This window comes from Crassostrea angulata, chromosome 2 (assembly GCF_025612915.1).
Source record: "Crassostrea angulata isolate pt1a10 chromosome 2, ASM2561291v2, whole genome shotgun sequence".
NCBI classification, from domain to species: Eukaryota; Metazoa; Mollusca; class Bivalvia; order Ostreida; family Ostreidae; genus Magallana; species Magallana angulata.
In genome coordinates, this window is record NC_069112.1 from 54,320,291 (window position 1) to 54,346,055 (window position 25,765).

Genomic DNA, 25,765 nt, shown 5'->3' on the forward strand with positions numbered 1-25,765 from the left:
TTAACAATTTAGAATGTTCACTAAAGACACAAGCTTTTGAGGATATTATTGGAATTTTTGTTGCAGTGTTTTTGAGAGAAAGATTATTAAACATTTTTAAATATTATTTTAAACTTTGAACTTTTGTAGTACTATGTTTTAATTTGAACCCTACCTGGGCCCACAGTCACTATTTTTACAATATACATGTAGAATGTTCACTATGCATACAAGGTTTTTTGTTAATATAGGTATTTTTAATGCAGTGGCTCCTAAGAGGAAGATTTTAAAAGACACAACACTAAACTCACTGTTTCGCAATTACCCTCTTTTAAAAAGGGTTTAGGCGTTTATTTTAACAATTTAGAATCCCCTACCCATAAGGATGCTCCGTAAGAATGCTTTGTTCAAAGTTTGCTCAGTTGTTTTTGAGAAGAAGTCAAAAATGTGAAAAGTTTACAGACAGACAGACAGACGGACGGACGGACGGACGGACATCGGTGATCAGACAACCTCAAATGAACCCTCGGTTCAGATGAGCTTAAAACAATACCACACTATAAATCATTAAAATTAAGTCAACTGATTAAATCGGTTTTACATGTACTTGTAGTTGTCGTTCTTCTTCGGATTTGTTCTGAAGTTTTTTATAAGGCGTATTGATGAACCAGTTACTGTCCATTTTTCAGGTTTGCTACTATGCCGTTTTAGAAAAGAGTGGGAGGGACTCAAGTTTTGAAAAAAAAACTAAATGTACAAAACAGTTAAGGTATATCCTTTTAATATTAACACAGATGTACTATTTTCCGGTTCATTATTCTTTCATATATTATTGATTTTTTGCAATAATATTAAAGTAACTTACTTACTATAGATATTAGATTCAGATTTAAAAACAAAAAATCTACAGAATACAATACCGATTTCCATCCCAAATATTATAATTTTCTAAATTGCTTAGCCCTGTATTATAAGCTATTTCAGGTACAAGTAACTGAGTAGAAATATATAATGCCCCAGTCACACATTCACGGATTCAATGCCGGATTAGCTACGGAAGCGATCCGGAATCATTCGTGGCGATATGTATTGACCCGTGGCTTTTCCGTCTGTTATCGTATCCAAACGTAGCAATACTTGTATAGCTGCGACAATTTTTGAACATGTTCAAAATTCCACTACGGATGAAACCATCGTAGTACTTCCTTAGAAAAACTTACTAAACCTTTTTAGAACGTAGAAGTCCGTTTTGACTCCGTATAAATCCGTAGTAATTCGTATGTAACAATTTGTATCCATTCCGTAGTGCATCCTTACTAACTCCGTATCATTAGATTTTCCGGTGTTAACCGTGGAAAATATTCCGTAATAGAACCTAGGAGTTGATCTATGAATGTGTGACTGGGGCATTAACGATTATTTGATTTTCCGGTGTCAACCGTGGAAAAGATTCCGTAGTAGAACCGTGGAGTTGATCCGTGAATGTGTGACTGGGGCATTAGGTTAAATAAAGTTGTCGCTGAGGAATTGGAAAAAGAAAAAGTGCAATTTCCAAGTCATAAGGAACAATGTTTATCTTTGTTTTAAAATCGGCGGCCCCTCATATTCATGTTTTTATTTAAAACATCAGTAAAAAGATATCACAGTTGCTAAATTCTTACATCATCAGAGTAAATCACAGCTTCTAATCTACCGTCAGAATGCTGGTTTTTAGGTATATAGAGTCTACGGATTATATTTTCATGTCAGCAAACTGTCATCAAATAATATTTATATCCATTAAGTACATTTTTCTTTATATTCTTACGGAAATTGATTGTAATTCATACTTGTAAGGCTAGAAACAAATATAATACGCAATCCAAAGCACGACCTAGTTGTCGCACTTAAAATATACACATTCTTCTAATTTTTAAACACTGCCTAAATACAGTGCTTAGCTTTTAAAATGTCAAGAAAGTTCACGTAACTGTTGTCTTTATAATTTTTCTGCATATTTGCGTGGATTATTTCTTGAAATATCGAACCTTAAGTTACATTGAGAGGATATACTTCACAGACTGACCTCGGACTTCCAAGTAGACATGTTGATATACAATGGCAACATTTACACATAATATGAAAAAATGACTGTTCATTCTGTGTAACGTTTTAATCAACAATAATGATTTTAATATCTTTAACCCTTTTCCTTTAATGAATTATTGATGAAATGATTCAAAAGTCAGATAAAACAATACAATGCTGAAGAGGGTTCTTTTGAATGTAATAAAAGGATAATTGTATACTCTTTTTTTTGCTGGTTGAATTTGTGATATATGTGCGAATTTGTTGATCAAGGTACACACATATCTCTAAAACAAGTCAGACTTGGAGATATGTTTTTCTTTGAAGACAAATTCAAGTATTTGTATAAAGCTAATCTTGTCAGATTTAACGTTTTGAAACTATTGAAGTGCATTGTTTAGCTAAATTGAATAATAACTTAAATGTGTAAGATCAGTTTTTCTTTGAATAGTTTAGTAGTGAATTTTGTTTTTAATTTTAAAAAATAGACTTTACGTGAATTTTTTTTTTTTGCTTTCTCAAGAAATCTTTTATTCTATAACCTGATCAATCGAAACCTAATTTAAATGAGAACATGAATTTTGACGGAATTGGTTGAACTATCTCATCTCTAATAGTTGCCATATGTATAGTTACTAGTATAATAGAGAATTGGCGGATCCTTCTGTGTAATGATGTGTTGATCAACAAAAACATTAATTTACGTCTTTGACACACTTCTAAACAATTGACCAAAGATTAGAGAAAAGTGCATAAACGTTTGTCAGCCAAATTACGGTATAACTATATAACTACCTTGACATGTGCATGAAAACCCTCCCCCCCCCCCCCAAAAAAAAAAAATTTAAAAAAATCAACAATTTATTTCTGAATTAAACTAAGTGAATAGATATCTAACTAAATTTTTCACATAATAAAACATCATATCTTTTAGAATTTCAAACTAGGTCATATTTTAGAGTTATAAACCTTCCTTAGGGAAAAGGTTTTTTATTTCATAACAGATAATTTCTTATTTTTAGTTCATTGTCTTTTATTGTATTCACATATTCAATTGATCGTACAAAAAGCCATTTCATTTTCGCAACATACAATTAAATACTGCATTTCATTGTTTTAAAGTTAAATTTCATCAAGACATCATTATAAATCAGTTGTCCAGTTATCAGAAATTTGATATCTGCTAGAGGAAATAAGAATTTTTTTTAAATGAATTATTTGTTTAATTTATGTAATTTTACTTCTAATGAAAAGGAAGAAAAAACAGTTACGTTTCTGATGCTTCTAAGTTATATGATCAATGCTAAACATTTAAAATTGATTCGTGAAATTTCTGTTACATGTTACAAACCGTATATAGAAACCAAAGACTAACCTATATGACATATACTTTGACTGCAGATATAGTAAAAAATCTTCTTTTTTATTTATGTCCGTGCAAAATTTAAAACAAAACTAAATTCCATTACATTTATTTAACCTACATGTACAAGCTATTTATAGAAGCTTTAATGTAATAAATCTTACCTTAAATTAATTATCCTCAGGAAATACTGTATAAGGCAAGCAGTTTAAGAATGCATCTTACATCGTTAACTATATGCGTTAGATGTCCATTTATTTTTGTCACACACTGTAGGTTGATATTCTACATGTGATTTGAAACCCATTTGTGCATTTTTGTACATATATGTAATATGATATGCTCGAATTAATTTGGCACTTCTGTGATTTTGTATTACCAAATGTAATCAACACGTGCAGGGTTTTCTATAAAGTTTCATTCTCTCTCTCTCTCTCTCTCTCTCTCTCTCTCTCTCTCTCTCATGAATGAATGAATTAATATATCAACGAAATCCCCTGCTATACACCATCATCTATATAAGTATGGTTTCAAATATTTTTCCAAGGCGATTGAAGTGCGACTTTTCATAATAATCGTTGTAAATTCATGTGTTGTTGTAAACATGTTTGTATAGCGTATATACTCTTTTTGCAGGTTTGTTCCCGTTTTGCACACATTTGAAAATTAGGTATCGAAAAAATGTGTGCGAAACGGGAATTTGACCAGGTGAGATAATTGCTTAATTGCTATAGTCTATATCACAATTCCTGCGAGGGTGATTGACAATAAGATAGGTAGAACATATCTACTCGCAATTTATATTTACATTTATTTTATCTTACAATATTACTTGCACATTTACATAATAATGCCCATCCATATTCATGAATTTCATTTCAAACATCAATTTGGTCATGAACAATTTCATTATTTTTTTTAAATAAGAAAGATTATTGCAAAAATGTTGAATATGTAGCGCCTTTGTTTAACTTTATTGCCTATAGGAAAAACATGTATACGCTAAAAGTTTGAAGAAAAAATATCATATGTTAATATCAAATTATTGCTTTTGCAGACATAAATGGAGGAGATGTGCCTAGTGAAAACGCTGCTTAATATTATTCATTTGTGTTGTGGTTTGAATAATCGAAGAAATAGACAAACTGTATGATGATAAATCGGCAATTTTATATGCTTCAAAAACTGTAAAGATTATTTCACAAAACCTATCAAATGTAGACCTAATTCATGCATTTTCAACCTTTTTCAGTTTGAGTTATATTGCATCGATATTAAAATATTATTTTTGTCAGATTTTTTAAATGTATTTAACCTCTGATTTGAAAAACTAATAAGTGACCCGCCATATACTAAAGCGGTGATGTCATAAGAACTACCGTCAAGGTCGCTACTTTAAAGATTGAAATATTTTGTGATAAAGATCTGTTTTCTTTCATAATATTCTTTCTGTTGATACCAAACAATCAATTATAAACATGCGTTTTACATAATTTGCAACTCAATTGTAAAAAGAGACACGGAGTACCCCATATGACTGTCCATGTAGTTTTCCCCTTCATCATATACGGTAACTATCCATTGAATCGGCTTCCAATTGGCTTGGGGCCAGCAATTTTGTCTGATTCATTTTGTTTTATATTTAAGGTAAATGGACAAAAATTTGAAAGTCAAATCATCTAATAATTTTTTTTTTAATCAGTGTGCAGAAATTGAAGACTTTTTAAATATATCATTATCTTTATTGAATCAAATGAAAAAAATGGTGATAATTATTAGACCTAAAATACAACAAAATGTATATATTCTTCTTGTTTTATCGTTAAGGCGCTGATAAAACACAGGTAAAAAACCAGGTAAAATATTTGACCGAAAGCAGACTATAATTGCTATCACAACACAATTCACACCTATTGTTCTATACTCAATTATCAAATGTGTGCAAAACGGGAACACACCTTTTTGCATTATGCTTATCTTCTTATTTAATTATTTCAGGTCCATGAGAAAATTAGAAGAGGATAACGTTAACATTGTCTTGATATAAAGGTGAGGTTTGTTTGTTTGTTTGCATTTTTATTTTTTGGAAGAGGATGGGGTTTTCTTGATTGTGAGCCTGCATTGTCGTTTGCATTTTAAAAATCATAGGTACCTTTTGTTTTAGTTAAGGTAATTAAAATTTAAGATATTTTTTGACTTAATGAGAACGGTATAAATTAAAATACGGAAATTTATGATACGTAATACATCTAAGTTTGTCTATTACAATGGTGGCATATTGCTACTCATTGGACCAATTTTTGGAATAAATTTGTAGTTTTTGACAGGGAAAGGTTAGGAATGCTACAAAATGTACTTCCCGTACATCCATTCGACAATTCTTGTAAACCAGTTATTTTCGAAGACAGCCAATGCAATTTATTTACTAAAACATTACAGCAAAATATCGTATTTCTTTTAGGGAAGACCGAGAATTTTTTTTCTTTTTTATTTGTATGCATGTCCCTTTTCCCCTTCTTGTTTTTGTTTTAACCACGAGTCTCGATTTCGCCAGGTATACAATTGCTGTCGGCTTTGACACGTTGTTTTAAGGGGGTATAGTGCTTAGTATAGGAACCATATCTATATAACATCAACGCATTCGGTGCGGAACGCTAAATATTTTGCCTATGGGACACGAAGCATTAAATTGAGGTTTTCTATAGCCGACTCTGTCGCTTATTTGCCATAAAATCACCTAGCATCTCATTCACTTAGCATGGTTTTTTTAATGCCGAGAAATCAAACAGAAAAGAGAGGGCGAAAATATTTGCAAGGTACCAGGTACAGCTTATGATATAGAAACTATTGAAGTAGAATTTGTTGTTAAAAAATCGATACATTAGGAATATATACGCATTATCATACCACACGACCGTTAAATTGGCTTTATAAATGATCAGTGTCGAACAAAAGCTTCGTTCGGTATGCGCCCATCTCCTGATCGGTAAAGCGTATCTGTGACCCCTTGCGCTGTTAAAACCTTCCATACAGGTAAAAATTCTGTCTTGATTCAAACGGAATTTTAATGGTTCGGGAGAAAGGTGAACGAAGCGCTCATTAATTTAGTGTTATCGCAGATGTATTAGTGAAATCATGACACACACACGATTGTATGGACCGCCTCAACTGCCTTATGTAGATAGTCTTCGTAATATAATGATACTTTAACATTACGTACTGATACTTCAACATTACATGATGGTACTTCAACATTACATGATGGTACTTCATGCATGCAGACTGGCATGAATTCAGACCAGAGATTGAATAATTAACCGGGGTCCTGTTTTTCTTGTGGCTTTTGTTGGGAAGTTTAGGTTTTGATAATAGCTCGTTTGTATGCATGAGAGGATATTAGGAGAGAATAACAACAAGAAAAGAAGACAGAATCTGTTTGAGAAATAAGATCGGTTCTGTCATTCTTCTGTACATGTAGATAGATAGAAAACCGGTTCGCCATGTATAGATGACCATTTTTTTGGTCGTGCTTTTCTTCGTTCATCTTTGCATAGTGTGATTTAGTTGAACGTTGTTGGTTGATGGCTTCAGGTGAATCCGTTTTATAAATCATCATTATCATCATCATCATCATCATCATCATCATCATCATCATCATCATCATTATTATTATTATCATCAAATTGATCATCATCATTATCATCATCATCATGACAGATTTTTTGTTTTTGTTTCAAAGAGTAATAGAGTAAATATTACATGTACATTTTAAGCATACCGATGGATAAGAGGGAAAGCTTGAGTGTCTGCTTATATAAATTAAAACCTCTTTTTCCCTTAAAAATGTATGCTAAGGATTGATATGTTCAGCATTTCGTTCAACCATTCGAGTATCTCTCTTTATTTCTGTGATCACCGGATGTGGAAGGGGCGGAAGGAGAAGTAACGACAAACACCGCTTGGGTTCCCCTCTTACTTTACCCCGTTCACCAAGGTCCGTGTGTTATCAGGTAAACAGTGAATGTGTCTGACCGAGGCGACAACAAACTCATTAACGATGCAAACAACAATCTGGGTCATTAGTTTTAATGTCAATTGTCTCCATATAACGTAATAGCAGGAAGTATATTTATTGGACTATGTTTTTGTGAGGGGGGGGGTGGTTGTTTTGTTTTGTGACAACCAGACTCTGTCCACATAAATTACCCACGTGATGGATCGATGACTCGACTGACCTTTCAGCCATGTGGAACCAGAATGGTCACACTCCATTGACTTATCGGTCACACGTGACCTATTGACATCTATTTTTTCTGTCTCTCCCCTTTCTCTTTCTCTCGCCTGTTTTATTATTATCATCATTTGGTGAAGATGTCTGAATAACCTTCTATAGACTTGTTTTTTGTGAAGAAGTTCTTTTGTGGAGGTACATGAGCTGTGTTTGCTTTCTCGGCTTTTAATTAACATTATAAACTGTCATTAATGTCATTAATATTGTATCTTTATTTTTTTTCAATAAATCTATCAAATTTTAATATGTTATGAATGGAAAGAGATGGTATTTTACACATTTTTTGTAGAAAATGCTTTGTATTCAGACATAAGAGCTTGCATATATAAAATAACGAGCATTTTGTTAATTGTGGCGAAAGATTTGTATTCCTAAAAGAGGTTAAACTGCAACATGTACATGTATATAGACAGTCATTAATTATCTGACAATCACAGTACGATTAATTAAGGGCATTGACAAACGACCGACCTAGAACAAGACAATATCTATGTATGTATCTAAAGAGAGAAGTAATAGGAACGTTTAAAGAGGCATGGTCACGATTTTGGTCAAATTTTATTTTTCGATATCAATTGTTTACAATGCTTCAGTGGGGCAATTCTAATAATCAAATAAAATTTGAGAGTGATTCGTAGAGTTATGAGCAAGATAAAGGGCTCACAATTTTTTGTCATGTGAACAAGGCTCGTGCCCTGATTTTGTTAACATATGTTCAATATACCAGTAAAAAACCTTTTTTCCAGCATATTTGTCTATCTTTTTATATATTTTAGGTATGGATAAACAGTTCCTAACGTTAAACACATTCGTTTTAAGTTTAAAACTGAAATGTTTACTTCAACGTTCAAAATATAAACAAACGCTTTGTTTACAAAGCGAAAAATTTCAAGCTCTGTAACTCGCTTATAACTCAACAAATGACACTCAAATTTCGGTTGCCTATTTAAAATGACTTTCTAAAGCATTGTAAATATTAAAATCGGAAAAATAATTTTTGACCAAAATCGTGACTATGTCCCTTGAAACATGTACATTCATTTAGCTGATAAGGTGAGGTGGGGGGGGGCGCATATTTAGAAATTTGGACAGTGGTCTGGGGATCCAGTTAAGAAAATTACTCTGCAGTCGTAAAACTTAGTTCTGACTTTTACATTTCTTTACCAAACTTATAACATCAATTTTATGTAAAACAGTCCAAAACCTATTATTAGAAATGTGGTTCCTTTTCAATTCAAAATTTTATGACACTTTTTGAATATTAAGTTGAAAAAAAGAAGTAAGTATCTTTTTTCACAGATATAGAAAATTATGAGCAGGTATGAAGCAGAGGTTAAGTTAAGTAGTAACCAAATCAACGGAATGCCTAAATTTAGAAAGAAAAATGTGCTTATGACATCCTTCCCCAAATCCCCAGATTAAGCTCTTTTTGATGTGTCAGAGAGTCTCTTAAGCTTTACCGTATTGTGAATGAAAACGAAGTTATTTTTTTTTTAGGTTACGTGATTTAAAAAAACGTTGCGATGTCTTATAAACCACTAAAGAGATAACTTGGGATTACGTCACATATTTAACACGGCGTGTGCCTGTCACCTATAAAATGGAGGCACGTAATTTCGGATTAGTCCGAACTCTTATTTTTGCTCCTTACACTTGTGTGGGAAAAATTCTGGTAATCGGATAAAACTACCGGAGATCTATCTCAACAACAAATGTCATATTTTCCCTTTTCTTAAAAAAAGATACATGAATCGTCCCTATAGCTCCGCAATTAATAAGGGATTAAAATAGATTAGGCCCGAAAGATTTTATCACAATTATGATCCCTTTTCACGAATAATTTAGTCGTATTATTTTTGTTTCTTTTGACCGAAAAAAGAATAAGATAGTATTTGTGTACACACATTTACAATGATTTTTATAATTTGTTTTACAGATCTCATGAGGAGGGTGGATTGCATAGCCTGAAAATTTCTGGTTAAAGTGACAGGAACTCTAGATCCGGTTAGGAAATGGAGACCTCACGCTTTGTTCTTGTTTTCTGCGTGATTTGCATCGCCCTGTGCGCCGCGAAGCAGTGCGTCATCAAGGGTCAAGTGAACACGAGGCTGCAATGGTACGGGTACATGCTGCAGAAAACCTTCCAAACGAACGACTCTCGCGTCGAATACCAGATCACGTATCCAGAGAAAGAATGCTGTGCCAACTTGTTGATTTATTATGACGATCAAATATCACAGCTAACGGAATCCATGTCTTGTCAAGAACGCGTGGATGTGCTTCCTAAAGACAATTACCAAATCATTCCTTTGACCACCAAGAGTGCGGCAAAAGGGTGCAGTCTGTACCGGGACAACGAAGGGACGAACTTTTACGTCTGCACAGGAGAAAGGACGTTGAATTCGAATGGACCGCGTACGTGGTATTTCGCAATCAGTCGATGCGGCGCATCTCAGAACCAAGGCCTGTTGAACATGAATTATTACTTCAACGTCACAGGACATTACGGCAAGTGCGACGCAGATCCGCTTTCGAAAACGATTTATCCGGAAAACTAGACTTGATGTATTATCTTCCAGAGATATACGGCAAGTAAAGAAACTATTATTATTGGTTTTATTTTGGTTGGGGAGAAGTATCAATTTTGTACCAAGGATGAGTCTTTTTAAAACACTATTCTTGCCCCTTTGATAATACTGAATTCACTTTTTTAAAAATTTGAACTAAAAACTCAAAGCAGTCATTTCAAATGTTTCTGTAAGGTAGATTCTAAATCCAAACATCATTAACAAATATATAAAATTGTTTATTTCCAAACTTAATCCCCAGAACTTTTTATATACAACTTATCCTAAGTTTAATTGCACATTAAATGAATATGCCTCAGAGCTTTACAAGTACCAAAAACTGGCAAAATCTATAGACCAATTAAAAAGCTCATTTGGAAAGAGAGGATCTACAATCACAATGAAGTTTTTAATTTTTCAGGTACACATGATTTCAAATTGGAGATAGATATGGCTGATGTGGATGCAGCTGAAGAATTTTGCATTTATCAAAGTGCTTTTGGGTGTTTACAAGAATTTGAAGAGGAATGTAAAAACATTATGTTTGAAAATTCACTGTTGTTGCCAATAAATCATAGTGAAGCACTTGCAAATGCTTTGTATGAATGGCTCATATCTTACTTTAAAGCATGAACATGATTGCTGATGAACACCATGTACAAATACATTTAACGATATGAAAAAGAGTTAAACAATATCATTCTTTGTAAATTGGGCATACAAGTATGTTTTCAGAAAGTTGAATTCATTAAAGTAAAATTATCAAAATAAACTTGGAATAAAGTTAACAAAGGAAACTTATCTTTAATGATAGATGATGGAAGGTCAGTACAGAATGATTTAAATTTCCAAAATCAAATTAAAATTATTTACAATTGCTCTTGGCCTTTAAGTTTCCAGTTATGTACCAACTTATCTCCCCTGCATCTTTAGTCTAGTGTTCTACCACGTACATGTACTGCTTTAATTTGACAGCGAAGCCTACATGTACTTAACTGTCGTATCTTTCTCAATGAAAGTCTATATACAACCTCAAAAAAATCTTAACCCAGTCTGGGTTATGTACATAACCCTGAAGAGTGTAACTGTTTTATGTACATATCATGATCTAGTAAATAGTAAACAAAGAAGGTACAGTTTCCTTCAATATTTTCCCTATAATTCACAAGTTGTTTAATTCTCATAAAAATACACATATGCCATCTTGAACATGTGTGTATATAAAATGTCAAGTTATACACTTTTATCTTGTTTCAAAAAATAATTATGACTTCAACACTTTGGCATATTTCTAAGATTTGGTCAAAAATGATGAAAAATGGCACATTTTCTCAGAGTTATTTGAAGAGGGAAATGTGTCCGCAGCCATTGCCCACAACGAATTTAGTATATTTTATATGATATCACATGATAAAGTTATTATGCGAGTTTCATCATGGGCGACAGCTGCGGACATATTTTTCTATTTAGAAATTGGTGTCTTCTGCTCATTTTTATAAAAAATACGGGAAAATGCATGAATTGTTTGTGACGTCACAATTAACCTTTTGAAAGTCGTACCAGGAAATTATTTATATGTAACGGGATGGGAGAAATAATGACGGACCAGACCGGGATTCGAACCCAGGCCCCCTGAATCTCTAGTCAGGTGCTCTACCAACTGAGCTATCTGGCGCTGGTATTCAAACCGGTCTGACCGTCATATTTCTCCCCCTTAAATGATCATAAGCTTCGTCCCCGAAGATCACCCCAGGCTCTTCCCCTGGTAGGAGTTCACCTGTCAGTTCCAGGGGTTGGTCAAGGCACCAAATGTAACGGGATGTGAGAAACAATGACTGACCGGACCGGGTTTCGAAACCGGGCCCTCTGAATCTCTAGTCAGGTGCTCTACCAACTGAGCTATCTGGCGCCGGTATTTGAACCTGTCTGACCGTCACATATAGATTTCTAATTTATGAGTATTATTGTGTAAATAAACGTTACATTTCAATTTCCTGTGATGTTTTTAAAAATCGCTCTAATACAGGGCCAAATATGACTGAAGCTGTAACTAATTCCTTGAAAGGAAAGGGAATATTTTGGAATTAAACCCATTAACCATGCATTTCAAGTCATTCTACAGGCCATCTTAGTTCAAGACCACACACACCGACTCTGTCAGATGACAATTTCCAATTAAAGTTATTAAGATTTGAAAACAATTTAAAGACAGGTTGTCATAACAATGTCTCCTACTCGGAGATGTTCAGCAATTTATAAGTTTGGAATACATGTATTTGATTACATTAGAAAAAGGCTTTCATCTTGGAAAACATGTTGTAATATAAATAACTAAAACCTAATTTTCCTCTAAGTAGCCGCTCACGTAGCCCCTATGTAGTAGATATCTATGTCAATTGAACAATAAGCTAGCCTAGCCGCTAGGTTCCTGCTTTGAAGTTAAAATATTTACATTTTCCAGTGTCTTTGTCTGTGATAACACTACGTATCAGTTTTGTACTATAAAGTCCAATAAATTCAAATGACGTAAACTTGGGGCGCAACGGGGTTTGCTTATTTATATTCAAATATTTTATCTATATTTGCTGAAAACTATTTAAGTATAAGTAATAAGGAATCATTCTCTCAATATTAGGAGGTGATAATTTCGATCGGGGCACAATCAAATCTATCATAAAGCCCTTTGGGCTTTATTGGATTTGATCACGCCCCGACCGAAATTTATCACCTCATAAAACGCAAAGAATGATTCCTTATTACTTATAAATCAACGAAAGAATAATTACATGTACACTGACATTATTTGATTATTTCAAACATAAATGCATGTGTTAATATTCATAATAACTATAAGATGAACGAAATATCATTAAATGATAAAATTTCATGTTTATCGTAAAGTGGTAACTAAGCCACCTGAATTTGATACCTTGTCATAAAATTTTTGGCTAGGTTTATCTTCTTAGTGGCTAGGCTACCTTATCATTCAACTAGCCCAACCTAGTTGCTATATGATCTTAGAACGTAGCCCTACAGTATAACATAATCTCAATTTTTTGTCATTGATTTGAGAACTGCAACTCATTCTTATGAAATGGTAAAGGTTGAAAATGGAATATATTTCTAAAATTGCATTATATGTTCATCAAAACAATTTTTTCAAAGACGAAGTTTTAAATTTTATTGTTCAATGCAATATTATTGGTACCCATTATTGTAAAAATGCTTCTGTTTCTCAGTATATATGAATCTTAAAAATTGTAACAAATAAATCATATTGAAAATTATACCTGCAATGTTTGTTTGCTACATCATTCAACTGAGTAAGAATTTTGTTTCCCCTCTCTAAGTGGAAATAAACATTTGCAAAAATACAAACAAACAAAAACAATGATCACAAACTAAAAACAAAAGGCCCATTGACATTTCCTAGCTTTTATCTAAACAAATTAATTTTATCAAGTGACTGTCAATTAAAGGCCCAGCAAATACCATAACATCACAGGTACAAAGGTGCATTTACAATTTCCATTTAACAATTCATGCAAATAGTGAACATCCTTATGTAAATAAGTAATTTTTTTTACTTATATATATACACTGCTTTCTCTTTATAAATCTACCGGTAAATACAAATTCAATTACCTGCATGCATTCTTATATCGTTAGTATCTCAACTCTTATCTGTGAATTATACATGGGAATATATATCACCCAACATTTCCTGATGATCTGTAAATAAACATCCCAAATCTAGAGCATTGTCCATGACCTCTTTGAATGCATTGTATGTTTCGGTGACAGGGATGCTCAAAGTGTTGAAGCATGTGTTTGCGTAATTAATATAAAGTCCCTGACTTCTGCTGTCCCTCTGTATGTTCTGTATGTCTTTCCCTGAATTGCTGTACCTGGTGACCTTACCCGTTCGACCCTTGCTAATTCCCACTAGTATATTCTCGTTGATGTTGGAGGAGTGTATGCTCAAAGGGGTCCATTTTTCAAATTTCATAAACTCAATGATCTTTTTATCCAATGTTATAATTTTATCATAGTATTTCCACTGTCTGTGTAAATTGAATCCCCGCTTTAAGTTACATTGTGGTAACCTTCATCCCCGGCACTGGTTTATTATTTTAATATAGTAGTATAGATTTGTTTAATTTTAATACTCAAGTGTTTATCTCGAAACTTTTTTTTCAAACCAAGAATGTGAAACAAAGTAAAATAACGAATAGAATGAAGGCAATTTAGAATGAAGGCATCTTCTCTGTAAGTTTGGTACCACTTGTAATTCCTTATAACAGTTCATCTATTTTGTTTTGTACTTGTTAGTGTTAATATCTATTTGAATTTGACACCAATTTAAATTTTGATATGTATGCAAAACATATGCGTATATATTATCATGTTTTTACTTAATTCACTTAGTCAAAATCCTGTGGGCGTGGCCAAATTATTGATGCATGTTTTGATCATACAATTGATACAAACCATTTTTTATGAGTCTAATGAACGAATTGTGTACTAATATACCTAAATTATAAAAAAAAAAAACTATACTGGCAACTAACATTTTTCGGCATGTTCATTTTTCTTCTATGACATACGTCTTGTGAATTTTGGATTAACAATACCATAAAGGCCTACAAAATATAGTAAGTGATCCTTTTTATTCGGTTCATTTTTATATATCATAATGAACATTTTTCAAATGCATTACAAAACAAAATATCATTACATCTGCATGCAATAAATTATTGAACGGTGTATTTTATATATAATCTATAGACTATCGTAAAATTTAAAGAGCTAATTTCTGCTTATCTAAGCATGATTAACACTTTTCTAATGCATCAGCAAATATACAAAATACCATTTCATTTTCGTTACAACATGCAATCGAATATACTGAGATTGATGTACCATAAAACTAAATGTCACAGTCATTGTTATAAACAAGTCGGGATGTGCAGATCTATAATTATGAATACTTTAAACGAAGTAATGATCACTCTAGAAACACGTACACTTTCACTTTGTTCGTGTTAAATTGTCCCACATAAAGTTTGTTATCAGCATCAACACACAAACTAACTGGCCTATGTATCCCGTGCTCTTCTGTGAGTAGTAACAACAAGAACTGACCGTCCTGATCCAGTAGATGAACGGTGTTACTCTCATTATCACAAACCAGGATGTGACCGACGATATCAGTACAGATACCAAAGGGGCGGAACTTTGAACCCTGACCTGTGTAGGTGAATTTGTGTTGTCCTGTTTTAAATAAAACCACAACGGCACTTTTGTCATAGTCTGATACACAGATATCACCGTTGATGTTTTCCGTGATATAATGTGGATATACACCATACAGGTCTTTTCCTTCGTTGTCCCTCTCTATGCTCTGTATTTTGTTCCCTGTTTTGTTGTACCTGGCGACTTTACCCTTCAATAACGTTCTCATTCCAACCAGTATATCCCCGTTAACGTGGGAAGTGTGTATGCTAAGTGGTTCGCACCCTCTCGTTAAAGTGAATAAAGCGATTTTGTTACCCTGTGTTATTCTTTTGATGACATTGTTCTCTCTGTCTGTACACATCAGCTCCCCGTCCTGTGTGACTGTGTGGTAACCCTCATCTTTACCCCTTGTTTTTCTCATCTGTAGCAGTTTCCCCTGTAGATCAGTTTGAACAAGGTTGCCACTTGCATCACTGGCCCAAAGTATGCCTGATTTACCTCCTGATATATGACATACACTATTAACACCTGGTACTATGTACTCTTTGACGTTGGTGACAGAGGAAGACAGAGACAGTTTTTGTTTTACTTCTAATTCATCTCCGTCCGCTTCTTTAAGTTTTCTTGTAGGTTTCAACTGTGTAGAAGTAGTGTCCATTGGTTTTATTTTTCTAGATCTTGGTTTAGTAGTGGGAACAGTTACTGTACCCAGTAGTTTAGCCACATCATTTTTGCTGTATTGACCAACAGTGAATACTGGATAAACAGGTTCTGTCGACTTAGGTATTGGTTTAATATGAAGTACTTCTAAAAGAGAAAAAAGGATTGAATTGTTTTGAACTTTATCATAAGACAGGTATCCCTGGAACTCTTTTACAAGGTTTTCAAGGTAACCATTGTATTCGTCATAGGTTTTGTCTTGACTCTGAAGCTTTTCCAATAGGGTTTCCTCCATTTTGTTGGCTTGTTCTAAATTGTTCGACATCGCTTTTTCCACTAGACGTGTAACTGACTCTGCTTCAGCTTTTATGGATGTTCTTATTTTATCCATAAACGCTTTCAGTTTTAAGACATCTTCTTTTATATCTTTTTTTATATCTTGTGATGTTGGGAGATAATATTGATTTATGTTGTAGATTTTATCAAGGCACAGAGTGAAGTTCTTGGAATAAATGGTCTCCAGGTCGTCAAAGGTGTGCCCTCGATGATCTTTTATTAGACATTTGGAACATACTGCAACCTGGCAGTTTTCGCAAATCATGTCAATATCTTTAGTGGGATGATCTTTGCATTTCCCCACAGGTAGTTTTCGTATACGTTGGCGGTAAGGGACCACTTCATGGTTCTTATTTTCTGGAATGTTGTGATGTTCATCTCTGCATTGTTCACACAATGGTTGGTGACAAGAATTGCAGTAAAATTGGCAGTTCTTCTTACAGTCTTCAGTGCCACACACCAAATAATGCTGGGCGATGACTGGTATATTTTGAACAACACCTGCACCTACTGGCTTGGATAACGCCATCTGGAACTGTTTATGTTCTTTTAATAGTTACAAATTGAATCATGTCAAATTGAAAGTAAAGATAATTTTACATCGGAGTTGTATTGTTTTAAAAGTTGAAAAAGGGCCAAAATTTATTTGAAATAGTATAAATATAGATTTGATTATATATTTCATTACTCACCTGACTTTGCGAAGTAATGTAGAGGTGCAAGTTAAACCAATGTGTACGTTATACTGTTGATACAATATCACTGTGCGATATCTGCTTATTTTACTTCTTAGTTGTAGATAACGTTTTAAGCAACAGAGGTATGAATGTGCCCGGTTGCAGAAAAATTGATCAGTTTTCTTACCATTTAAGAGTCTTTCGATTTTTTTGGAGTATTTTAGTGCAACATGACTAGGTTTGACTTTTTTACTTCAATGTTCTTACATTGCATGTGTTATTGCCGAAATTTTGGTAGAATATTACCATTTTCAGATCCCAATACATCTTTAGTATTCTTTTATGCTATCTACCTTTATTCCTGCAGGAAAAAAAACTAACAGAATTTTTATTTATTGTTTAAATAAATAATGTAAAAATATATTGAATAAGTTTCCTTAGTGTCTTTATGTTTAAATTGAATATTTAATTGTCTACATTTAAATGCATCTTGAAACGATTTATATAAAAAAAAACCCTAGAACATTAAAGAAAGTCAGATCTCGAACGGCAATTCAAAATGAGGGTTTTTTTTTTACAATTATTATCTGTAATAATTTCATATTCATTCTATATAAAACGAATTTGATACAAATTTAAATTCTGATTTTTATGTAAAAAAAAATATCAGTATATGTAAACACCTGTATACTTAATTTTTGTAAGGTTGGCCGATTCATTGACACATTTATTGATGTATTAATTGTGCCTCCTAGGGGTTTAAGATCAATTTTACCAGAAAGATCGATAAAATATAATTGGTGATCGTTATTTTTCAGTTAAACTTAATTTTAATTTTTTACATACTAGTATTGAAATATTCATTTCTTTAATGCACTATCAAAGAAAATGGTTTTTTTTTGCACGCAATGAATTATTTTATTACATACTTGGTATTTAATACAGGTTTCTAGCATTTGTGATACAGATGACATCACACAACTCGTATCGGCATCCGGGGCTGATACAGGTTATCAGCCCTAGGGCTGACACGGATCCGTATCTTACCCCTTGCAGAATTAATTTGCCTTTTATCATGTTGGCATTTTAATAAATTCAACGATTGTTTTATCTGTGTAGACTAAACCCCGCCTTTGTTTTTTGTGTGGTAACATTCATCTCTACCACTGGATTATATCTTCTGTAATTGATTCCCCTTAAAATCTAAATGGACGAGGTTACCATATTTCTCATTGGCCAATATTTCGCCGGACGTATCAAGTGATAAATGATAAGCTCCTTTTACATTTGGTAAAGTATATTCCTTAACTATGTCTACATAGGAAGACAAAGATGGGGGTTTTTTCACAGCAAATTTCCCTCTTTCTCGTTTTCTTTTTTTTTGTAGGTTCTAATTGAGTAGGATAAGTTTCTTTGGGTTTAATTCTTATCTTTTCAGATTTAGTGTCAGGTGTTGATATTTTTCTGAATAGGTCAGTGACATCATTTTTGCTGTGTTGACCATCAGTATATTCTGGATAGATGTGCTTGGTGGTGTCAGGGATTGGTTTGATTTTCAGAAAAGGTTTGGATTGTTTTGGACTGTATCACAGGACAAGTAACGGTAGATCGCCTTATCAAAACCTTAGATATAGGCATTGTATTCCTTGTATATATTATATTGACTCTGAATTGCCTTCTTCAGTGTTTCATCTAGTTTGTTGACTTGTTTGACATCATTTCATTCACTAGACGTTTCAGGGACTCCGATAATTTTTTTTTATTAATTCTATTAGTTTATCCATGAAAGTAATACGTTTCTTGACATCTTCTCTTATAACTTTCTTTATTTCTTGTACGGTTGGGAAAAACATTGATGAATGCTATATATTTTATCAAGGAAGAGACTGAAGTTCTTTAAATAAATCGTCTCTAGATCTTCAAACGTGTGCTCTCGGTGTTTTTGTATTGCACATTTAGAACATAGTAGAACCTTACAGTTTTCACAAATCATGTCAATATCTTTAACAGGATGCCCTTTAAGGTCAAGATCTAGTAAATGAAGGGTGCCTACATGTCTACGAAACTCAAGATATAAATTCTTTAAACGATACTCCATAACAATATTTTTGTTTCATAGGGTGTACCGGGCTTGAATTGTTGGTTAACACAACGAAAAATCATTTTTTAAACAATCAATTTGAATGAAATATGAATGATAAAAGTAACCAATTTCAGAGTTTTAGTCCATTTTTGACTAATGAAATATATCTAGAATGCCTCCAGTCTCTCCAAAAATTGAATATAGGTACCGGGATTACTTTTCCCGTGATAAGATATAGAATGTCAAATTCTTGTTTTATTTTCTATATAATTCCTTTAAAGCCGTAAAATACGAGAAAAGATTCATCAAATCAATTATGACGTCATAAATGGTTCTAGCACCAAACGAAAGTTTACTAGATCTTGATCTTAAATAGAGAAAATACAACAACACAAATCTAAAATTTGATGATTGCTTTTTTCTTATCAAAATCATTCTTGCTATCGGAATTTGTACATTGTATGCATGTAAGTTCAAGGTTTATATAAAAATATTTTCATCAGAGTATTAGATGAATGTTTATCTATAAAACATATATGCATGTCAATTAAGCATATGATTGCGCCCATGAGAAAAGGGTGCTTATGGCATTTTTTCCACATTTTAAGATTTTTACAAAATTGAATTAAACACATCTCAAAGTTGTCAAATCTAAAATTTTATGGCTATACGCTAATTCTAAGTAGAGTTTTTTCCCAATTAGAGTGATGCTATTTCATAAGGAAAATCACGACGTCGTGTTTCACATATGCAACGTCAAAAGTTTTTTAAGTAAAGGTTATCAATCATTACTGTGAATTAGTCATTTAATAAACGTAAAATACAGCACTTTGTTATCAGAATCTTATCACATTGTTGCATATAGTTATATTCTTGCATCTATGTTAATCATTTATTTTAAAAACAAAGGTTTGTTTTTATTGTTTTTTTAATCATAAATACCCCGGTAAAATGTTTCTACTGACAGCATAGTTGTCTGCCAGTGAAAAGCGATTTTTCAAAAAAAAGAAAAAAAGAAACGGCGGTTGTTTAGTTTCAGTTTCTTTTGGGATATCAACGAGAAACCATTAAGTGGAGTAATCTATGTGAACGTATTTCATGTACATAAACACTGTCGTTTCCATATAAACAATGAATAGCTAAAACAGATTAGTCGCTTTTGTTCTTTTTTAAATAAACAACATATACGATTTTCGTTAAATTATTAAATATGTCATCTTTTAGACTTGAACTTTTAAAACAATATCAGAAGTCCCGTATCGTACAATTGTTTTAATCATGATCCATTGTACAATTATACATGTAGTAGCATTGAACTATTCTTTTGAAGTTTTATAAATTGTTTCAGAAGTAACTAGACTTTAACCTGTGCATTCACAGATAAACACAGTTAAAAAAGTAGTTAATCGACCACTGCCGGGATCATGCCCTTTACACCACCCTTTCTGTTGAAAAGATTTTTCCATTCGACTTTATGCAGAATTTATGGAAAAGAGTGCCCTTTCCCTGGATCGGATGGTATTCACCCCCTTCCAATACTGATAAATTTCACATAATACAAAATGGTTTTGTGTGTATGTGGAATATTTTTACTTTCGATTCGATCACTTCTAGACACATTTTTTCAAACTACCGTGATTGTTTTTCTACAACAGTTAAGCCCCCCCCCCCCCCGTGCTTACACATTTCGGGCGTGCCCACACATGAAAATCAACATCCGGACACTTACTTTTCCACGGCAAATATGTAGGTTTAGTATTATAGAGGAAACATGCAGTTTGCAGAGATTGATTCCGTGTTTTGAATGTACACATGTATATTTCACCTTTAGTTTTAGATAACTCTCAACCGTTCATTACCCATAACCCACAGCTTATGCATGCATTTAAATACACCGTCAGTGCGCTGTAATTAGTCTCTAAGTATCCTACATTCCAAAATTATTTGTAAATCTTACACAATTAAATCAGTAAAATAATTTTATGAATCCACTCCATCGACTAAAATAAATGTGAAAATAAAACTCAGGTTCGGACGGGATCGTGAAACTGTCTGAATTTTCAAGTTCTTCAGTAATGGTCAGAAGAAAATGTCCGTCATCAAGTTTTAAGATTTGTCTTGACGATTGCAAAGTTATTGATTTATTAATGCTAATTGAATTAAAAAATAAGTCCCGATATAAAACATGGGGTAGGTTCAACGTTTGTAATATTAAACATTTTCGATCATGATTTATCGGTATTAAAGTAGAAAAGAGCGAGTCGTTAATTTTATATATGGTAGTAAAAATATGTTTTAATTATGATGTCTACATTTTTTCCAATAAATTATTACTAAATGCTCATGTTTGGAAAAATATTCCGAACTCTTGTTTCACCGTAGGTACCGGCAAGAAAACATTTCCCCCTTTTTTAAGCATACTGCGTGCGTCGTCGTAAAGAATCTTGGTTTTTTTTTAATTTTTATTTAGAAATCAGGTCAATGTATAATTAGGTTGGAGTTAACCTATAATTATATAATAGGAGTCACATCATGACTATTTTGTTTTGTGGCTCTTTATTTAAATTTATAACTTGAAATAGGAAGTTTTAATTTTCAGAAAAGGATAAGAGTATGATTACATCATTTCTGAATCATTCGACTGTTTAACACCTTTTAAACATATACAACAATATTAAAAACAAAATCGACGTAATAAGGACAAAATTACAAGCAAAATTTTTAATATTAACATAGCAATTTTCAATTAAAAAAAAATAGAAGAAATCGTCTGTTTAAAACGTCCTTTTTAACAAAAAACACGACCGATAGGAACATTAAGTGGTGTTTTGATTAAGTTGTACATTGAGTTAACTTCTTTGTTTTTATTTACATCCACCAAGTATGATTCCTTCTATTTCTGAAGAAAATTAATTGTAATTCAAATCTCTGTAGAAACTGACAGGACTGAAATCTACATTCGTTTATCGATTGGTCGAAACATTAATCGACTAGCTTTAGAAAAATCCTCGACTACACGAAAGATTCATGATGATTTTAGACTCAACCTCCCATTTAAGATGACGTAGCGGTTCCGTTTATTTAACGTATTGATGTACATTAACAATAATAAAGTTAATTTTACTTTTCCTTACGACAAATTCCTTAATCTGTAAAAAGAAGGATGTAAATATAAACAATAAAATACTTTCATTAATGATTCATGTGGGTTATGACGGTAGCGATCATCACAGAATAAAATTACATAACCCGCTAGGGCGTGTTATGTTAATTTTTATTTATTTATTTATTGCAATGTTGCCATCTTCACATCGTGCATTACTTACCAGAGAAAGCATTTCATTGTTTGATTCGCGCTTATTACACACACCCATTTTTGCCCCTCCAATTCATTAAAAAACCAGGAGTAAATCATACTTGTAGTTCTATAGAAACGTACAGAGCTGAAATCCTCACGATCTACTTCTAGATATTAAATCAATCGGTCGAAAAAAAATCGTGGGCAAAGATACAAATAATATGAGGGGAAAATAAGATTTAGCGCCTTTTCAACAAATTCCCATAGGGACTTCTAAAGAAAATTGATAACATTGAAGACTACTGAAGGAACATTGAAGGAAATCGGGGTCGCTATTTTTTTTGTTAAAGATAATTGATATACCAGTGAAACTTCATGCAGGAAATTTCATAAAAAAATATATAGGGTAGAAATAATTAGACCTGGTCTCGTTAAGAATCAAAACAATAAATTGAGTTTTTTATGGGCATATCAGATTCATTTTGTACATGTAAATGCAGCGTTCCTAACATTAGGATGTGCAAGGAAACACAAACACATGTTATCTAAACTTAGGACAAATTAAACAATACAAGTGTTTACCGGATCGGTGAGATGGGTGCAGAACTGCAGACCTTAGTCTCTCTTATTTCTAAATAGTTTTTTTTAATGTGATATTTTTCAGCTAGCTGGCTTAACAAGACATTTTTCTACTTGTTATGTTATTGCATTATAATTTGTTTATTGACATAAGCGACAGTCTGTATCAGATGGTTATCTGTGATGTAAGCATCTTGTCACGTGATCATATTCAAAAAAGAGTTTGAACACCATTTATTGAGTGTTGTGACTTTACATGGTGTCAGAAGTTCGAAGCTGCAAGGATTATGGAGCAACTGAAGCCTCCAGGCCATTTATCGATGGAAGGAAATCTTGCAGAAAATTGGAAGGAGTGGATCCAAGGCTTCGATATATACCTTACGGCTACAGGAATCGGAGAGAAGGACGAGAAAATACAGGTAGCTACATTTTTGCACGTGGCCGGCATTGAAGCACGCCGAGTGTATAACACTTTCGGGATCTCAGCCGACGATGCTGATAAGATTGATGTTTTGAAAACTAGATTCAAAGAATACTGTGAGCCACGTAAGAACTTAACATACATAAGACATGTGTTTTTCACGCGGAACCAGGGTCCGGATGAACCCATAGACAATTACGTGACGGATTTGAAAACCAAAGCGCAGCCGTGTGAATTTGGAAATTTATCTGACGGACTAATCAGAGATAGAATAGTGTGTGGAATCCATGATGAAGCGTGTCGTGCACGTTTACTCAGAGAATCGGATTTGACATTGGCGAAAGCTATCGATGTGTGTAGGGCTCAGGAAATGAGTACAAAACAGTTAAAGTCCCTGAAAGGTAGTGAAGAACAAACAATAGCGGCGATAAGTCAGTCAAAAAGTGGTCGAAAGGTCAGCTCGCAAAATTATAGTAAATATACAAAACATGCAAAACAAAGAACTGGAAATCAAAGGCCTGACAGTACTGATGGGAGGTCATGTCGTAATTGTGGAAGAAGACACATGAAAGATTCATGTCCTGCATTTGGGAAAACGTGTCATCGTTGTCATAATAAGAATCATTTTGCGAAATACTGTTTGACAGAACCATCGTACAATTCAAAGAAAATTCACGCTGTTGGAGTACCAGACGATGAAGACTCGTACGAGGATACAGAACTTTTCATTGGAACCGTACAGATTAACACAGTGAATCAAGACCAGAGTGATTGGATTGAAACCTTGACCATTAATGACCACCATATAGACTTTAAGTTGGACACAGGTGCCCAAGCTAACATTATTCCGAAACATGTCTTTGACAAGTTAAAGTTGCATGACCAACACCTCACAAAGACAAGCGTCAAGTTGGTTACATATGGCGGAACTGAAATTACACCGAAGGGTATCAAGACTTTGGAGTGTTCTGTGCGAGGTGAAAAGTATGACTTGTCATTTTTCATAGTGGATGCGAATACTCAAGCGATTCTGGGAAAGAATGCCTGCACAGAAATTGGATCTATTGTGCGCGTACACTCTGTGAGCAAGGACTTGTCAAAGGAAAACCTACTGAAATCATATGAAGATGTTTTCAAGGGACTGGGTGAACTTCCTGGAAAGCACCACATCAACATTGACGACACCGTTACTCCAGTCATTCATCCACCGAGGAAGGTCCCTGTAGCACTCCGTGATAAAGTGAAAACGGAACTTCAGAGAATGGAACAGTTAGGAGTTATCGCGAGACAAGACGAGCCCACCGATTGGGTACACAGTCTAGTTACAGTCCGTAAACCCAACAAGATAAGACTTTGCATTGATCCAAAGGACTTGAATCGTGCAATTAAGAGAGAGCATTACCACTTAAAAACAGTCGACGAAGTGATTGAAAACCTTCCGCAAGCCAAAGTGTTTTCGAAGTTTGACGCAACCCATGGATTTTGGCACATTAAACTTGATGACCCCAGTTCAAAGCTGTTGACATTCAATACCCCATTTGGTCGGTACAGATACTTGCGTTTACCATTTGGAGTAAGCTCTGCACCAGAAGTGTTTTCTAAACGAGTTCAAGAGATGTTTTCGGACATAAAGGGCGTAGAGTGCATAGTAGACGACATCCTAGTATGGGGAGAGACCATTGCTGAACACGATTCCCGGGTACAACAGATGCTACAAAGATGTCGCGAAATGAACTTTAAGTTGAACAAAAGCAAAGTGGAGTTCCGTGTACCCGAAGTGAGGTATGTCGGACATTTGATTACGAACAGTGGTATTAAGGTAGACCCTGAGAAAGTACGAGCGATAGTAGACATGCCAGCACCAAAGGACGTGTCAGGAGTCAAGCGCATTTTGGGCGTCGTACAATATGTAGCTAAGTTCATTCCGAACTTGTCTGATGTGACAGCACCACTTCGTACACTCCTGCAACAAGACGTCGAATGGCATTGGGATGCACCTCAGCAGGAAAGTTTCGACAGACTGAAACAATTAGTCTCAAGCACACCAGTACTCAGTATATATGATGTGCACAAGCCTGTTACCATTTCCGGTGACGCAAGCTCCAAGGGACTTGGCGTAGTCCTCCTCCAAGATGGACATCCGGTGGCATACGGTTCGAGGGCTTTAACAGAGACACAGAAGAGGTACGCCTAGATTGAACGTGAA

At 33.8% G+C, this 25,765-nt stretch overlaps 1 protein-coding gene and 1 long non-coding RNA gene across 3 annotated transcripts; one reads left to right on the plus strand and one right to left on the minus strand.

The window, feature by feature from the left end:
* The first annotated feature begins 5,443 nt into the window (after positions 1-5,443).
* On the plus strand, positions 5,444-11,601 carry LOC128170573 (uncharacterized). 2 transcript variants are annotated; one of them, XR_008241858.1, is made up of 3 exons: positions 5,444-5,458; positions 9,637-10,292; positions 10,689-11,601. It is a non-coding gene; the product is annotated as an uncharacterized LOC128170573 (long non-coding RNA). The 2 variants fall into 2 exon arrangements; XR_008241857.1 differs by lacking the exon at positions 5,444-5,458 and adding an exon at positions 7,405-7,419.
* Positions 11,602-15,013: 3,412 nt separating this feature from the next.
* Positions 15,014-17,030, minus strand: LOC128170504 (protein wech-like). Its single transcript, XM_052836281.1, has one exon. The coding sequence runs from the start codon at positions 17,028-17,030 to the stop codon at positions 15,276-15,278; it is 1,755 nt and encodes a 584-aa protein (XP_052692241.1). The 3' UTR covers positions 15,014-15,275.
* Positions 17,031-25,765: the final 8,735 nt, after the last annotated feature.

What these genes read in the sequence shown, in the direction of transcription:
- LOC128170504 (XM_052836281.1), bottom strand. Translation starts at nt 17,030, where the DNA reads ATGGCGTTATCCAAGCCAGTAGGTGCAGGTGTTGTTCAAAATATACCA.